The 2,530-nt window shown below is 76.3% G+C and overlaps 1 protein-coding gene across 1 annotated transcript in view; it reads right to left on the reverse strand.

Moving 5' to 3' along the window:
• Nucleotides 1-502: 502 nt before the first annotated feature.
• LOC112945295 (putative sodium-coupled neutral amino acid transporter 10) overlaps nucleotides 503-2,530 on the reverse strand; it is a 35,215-nt gene continuing 33,187 nt past the window's right edge. Inside the window, exons 23-27 of the mRNA XM_026036853.1 lie at nucleotides 1,977-2,151; nucleotides 1,588-1,701; nucleotides 1,424-1,502; nucleotides 1,072-1,206; nucleotides 503-961 (exon numbers count right to left, since the gene is read on the reverse strand). Coding sequence (XP_025892638.1) covers nucleotides 503-961; nucleotides 1,072-1,206; nucleotides 1,424-1,502; nucleotides 1,588-1,701; nucleotides 1,977-2,151 — 962 coding nt within the window. The remainder of the gene's footprint in view (nucleotides 962-1,071; nucleotides 1,207-1,423; nucleotides 1,503-1,587; nucleotides 1,702-1,976; nucleotides 2,152-2,530) is intronic.

Here is a 2,530-nt window from a genome sequence, read left to right on the forward strand (position 1 = left end):
ATCACCCCGGGTGCAAATTCAACCATAGCACAGGGCACCTACAGGGCAGGGGTGGCCATGGGATCCCTGGGGCGCGGGCAGAGCCCTGGGGCAGCGGGAGCCACGGGGCAGTTAAGCCACGGGACGGGGCAACCTTTGGGGCAGGTCGGTGGGGCAGGGGCAGGGGGGCCGCAGCCCCCTCCCCACGGCGCAGCAGGACGCGGCACAGGGAGCGATGGTGCCACCTTTATTCACCAAACGGTCGCCATCCCCTGGCGCCCGCGGCACCGACCCGCTCCCGTCTCCAGCCACTCAATCCCACGGGAGCTCCGGATGCTGCCGTCCCCCCCGCGCCTCCTGGGCGGCCAGGGGCTCTCGCAGCCCCTGTCCTCGCTGCTGCCCAGGGCTTTTCTCCCAACTGGGGGCTGTGGGGCAGCAGCTGCCCCTCGAGGAGGGTCGGGGCTCCCGGTGGGACCCCACAGGGCGCAGAGCGCCCGCGGGCCCCCCGGGAGCCCGAGCGCGGCTACATGTTGAGGAAGGGGAAGGCGGAGGGCTCCGCGGTGCCCCCCGCGTCCGGCCGAGCCACAGCACCCGTGTCCCCAGCAGGGCACAACGTCCGCGGTGCCGCGGGGGGACAGTCCGGGGGCAGCACCGTGCCGGGACGCGCCACCAGCTCCATGCCGGCAAAGAGGGACAGGCTGCGGGCGGGCGCCGCGTCCCCGGCCGTCCCTGCCAGGCCGCTCCTCGGCTCCGGCCCGTCCGTGCCGGCGGCACACGGCCGCGCGCGGGTGCCCGGGGCCGGCGGGACGGCGCTCACGGGCTCCAGGAGGCCCTGGCCCGGTGGCGGCGGCGTGTCCGTCAGCAAGTCCTGGGCACATTGCTCCGAGCCCGCGGCCAGCACGCGCGGCTCCAGATTCCGCTCCGATCCGCAGGTCCTCGGCCAAGGTTGGTCCCTGCACAGAGCCTCGAACTGCCGCAGGATCTGGGAGAGAGGAGGGAGGTGGGAATGAGCCGGGATGGACAGCGGTGCCCGGCCGAGCCCTGGGGACCCCTGCGCAGGGACAGGGCGCGTGGAGAGGCGCCCGCGGTCACCTTGGTGGCTCGGTTGGCCACGGGTCCGGGGCTGCCTTGGCTGAGCTGCTGCAGGCGCTGCCGTGTGGCCGCGTGGATGTGCTCCAGGGAGAGCAGGTCGGAGCACATGAGGGCCGAGACGGCGCAGAGGGAGCGCTGCGGGGAGCGGCGGCTGGGCCGGGCGCATGGCACCCGCCGCCCGCGGCACCCGCCGCCCACGGCGCCCACCGCCCGCGGCACCCACCACCCGCAGCACCCACCACCCGTGGCACCCGCCGCCCATGACGCCCGCCGCCCGTGGCACCCGCCGCCCACGACACCCGCCGCCCGCAACGCCCACCGCCCGCGCCGCCGTCCCGCGCGCGGCTCTCACCATGCGGACGCTCTCGGCGGGCTCCTCCAGCGCGCGGCCCAGCAGCTCCAGCACCACCTCGCAGTTGAGCAGCGCGCACCTGGGCGGCGCGGGGGGCTCAGGGCCGGCGCGGCAGCAGGGGCCGTGCCGCGCGCGCCGCTCGCACTCACACGCGTGCCACTTACTCCTTGACGAAGAGCTGGGCCTCCTCGCGGGTGAGGAAGACCCTGGCGCCGCGGGTGAGCGCGCGCACCAGGCCCACCTCCCGCACGCAGTCGCCCAGGCCGTCAGCGTCCGCCCTGCACCGGGAGAGCCCCCAATATCCTGGCGCAGCCCAGCACAGCGTGGGGGGCCGCAGCGGCCTGGGGCTCCGCTCAGCCCCAAACGCAGCCGCTGCCCTGCCGCGTCCTGCCGAGGCCCTTCCCTGCCCGGCACAGGGCAGCGGGACCCCCGGGAGGAGCCGGCCGCGCAGCTTTGGGGGCTCCATCCCCACCGTCAACACGAGGACGCGGTGCCCGCGCACGTGGGGACAAGGAGCCCCTCGCAGGGGCCTCGCCGCGCCCCCCGCTCTCACCGCTCGGCCGCGTTCGCCAGCTCCCGGCTGGCCCCGGAGAGGCTGTCGCTGCCCGACTTGCTGCAGGAGTCGGAGGCTCGGCCCCGCTCGCCGTTGCCCTGCCACGAGTCCTGGGAGCTGTGGCCGCTGTCGGGCTCCTCCCAGCCGCCGCCGGGCAGCCCCGGCTGGTGTCTCGCTGCGGGGACAGGAGCCCTGAGCCCCGCACTGCGGCCCCGCTGCCCCCCAGCCCTGCTGCTCGCCAACCCCACTGCGCCCATGCTCAGGATGAGCCCCAAGCGGCCACCCTGGGCATGGAGCCGGCTTCCCCGCGGAGCTGCCCGCGCCCCAGGCCCTGCCCGGCACCCCCAGGCACCTCCAAGTGGTGCCGGAGCTCGGCACACCCTGGGGCGTGAGGGGCAGCGTGCCGCCCCATCCACGGTGGCCTCCCCTGCGCTGTCAGCCGGTCCCTCCCAGACCCATCCCCGTGACACCGACCCAGCCGGACCCGGACGAGCCCGGCTGCGCGGGAGCCCCACGCACCTCGGGCGCCGCGCGGTGCCGGGGCCGCCGCAGGC

Source organism: Nothoprocta perdicaria, unplaced genomic scaffold (genome assembly GCF_003342845.1).
Source record: "Nothoprocta perdicaria isolate Ctin4 unplaced genomic scaffold, notPer1 scaffold_187, whole genome shotgun sequence".
NCBI classification, from domain to species: domain Eukaryota; kingdom Metazoa; phylum Chordata; class Aves; order Tinamiformes; family Tinamidae; genus Nothoprocta; species Nothoprocta perdicaria.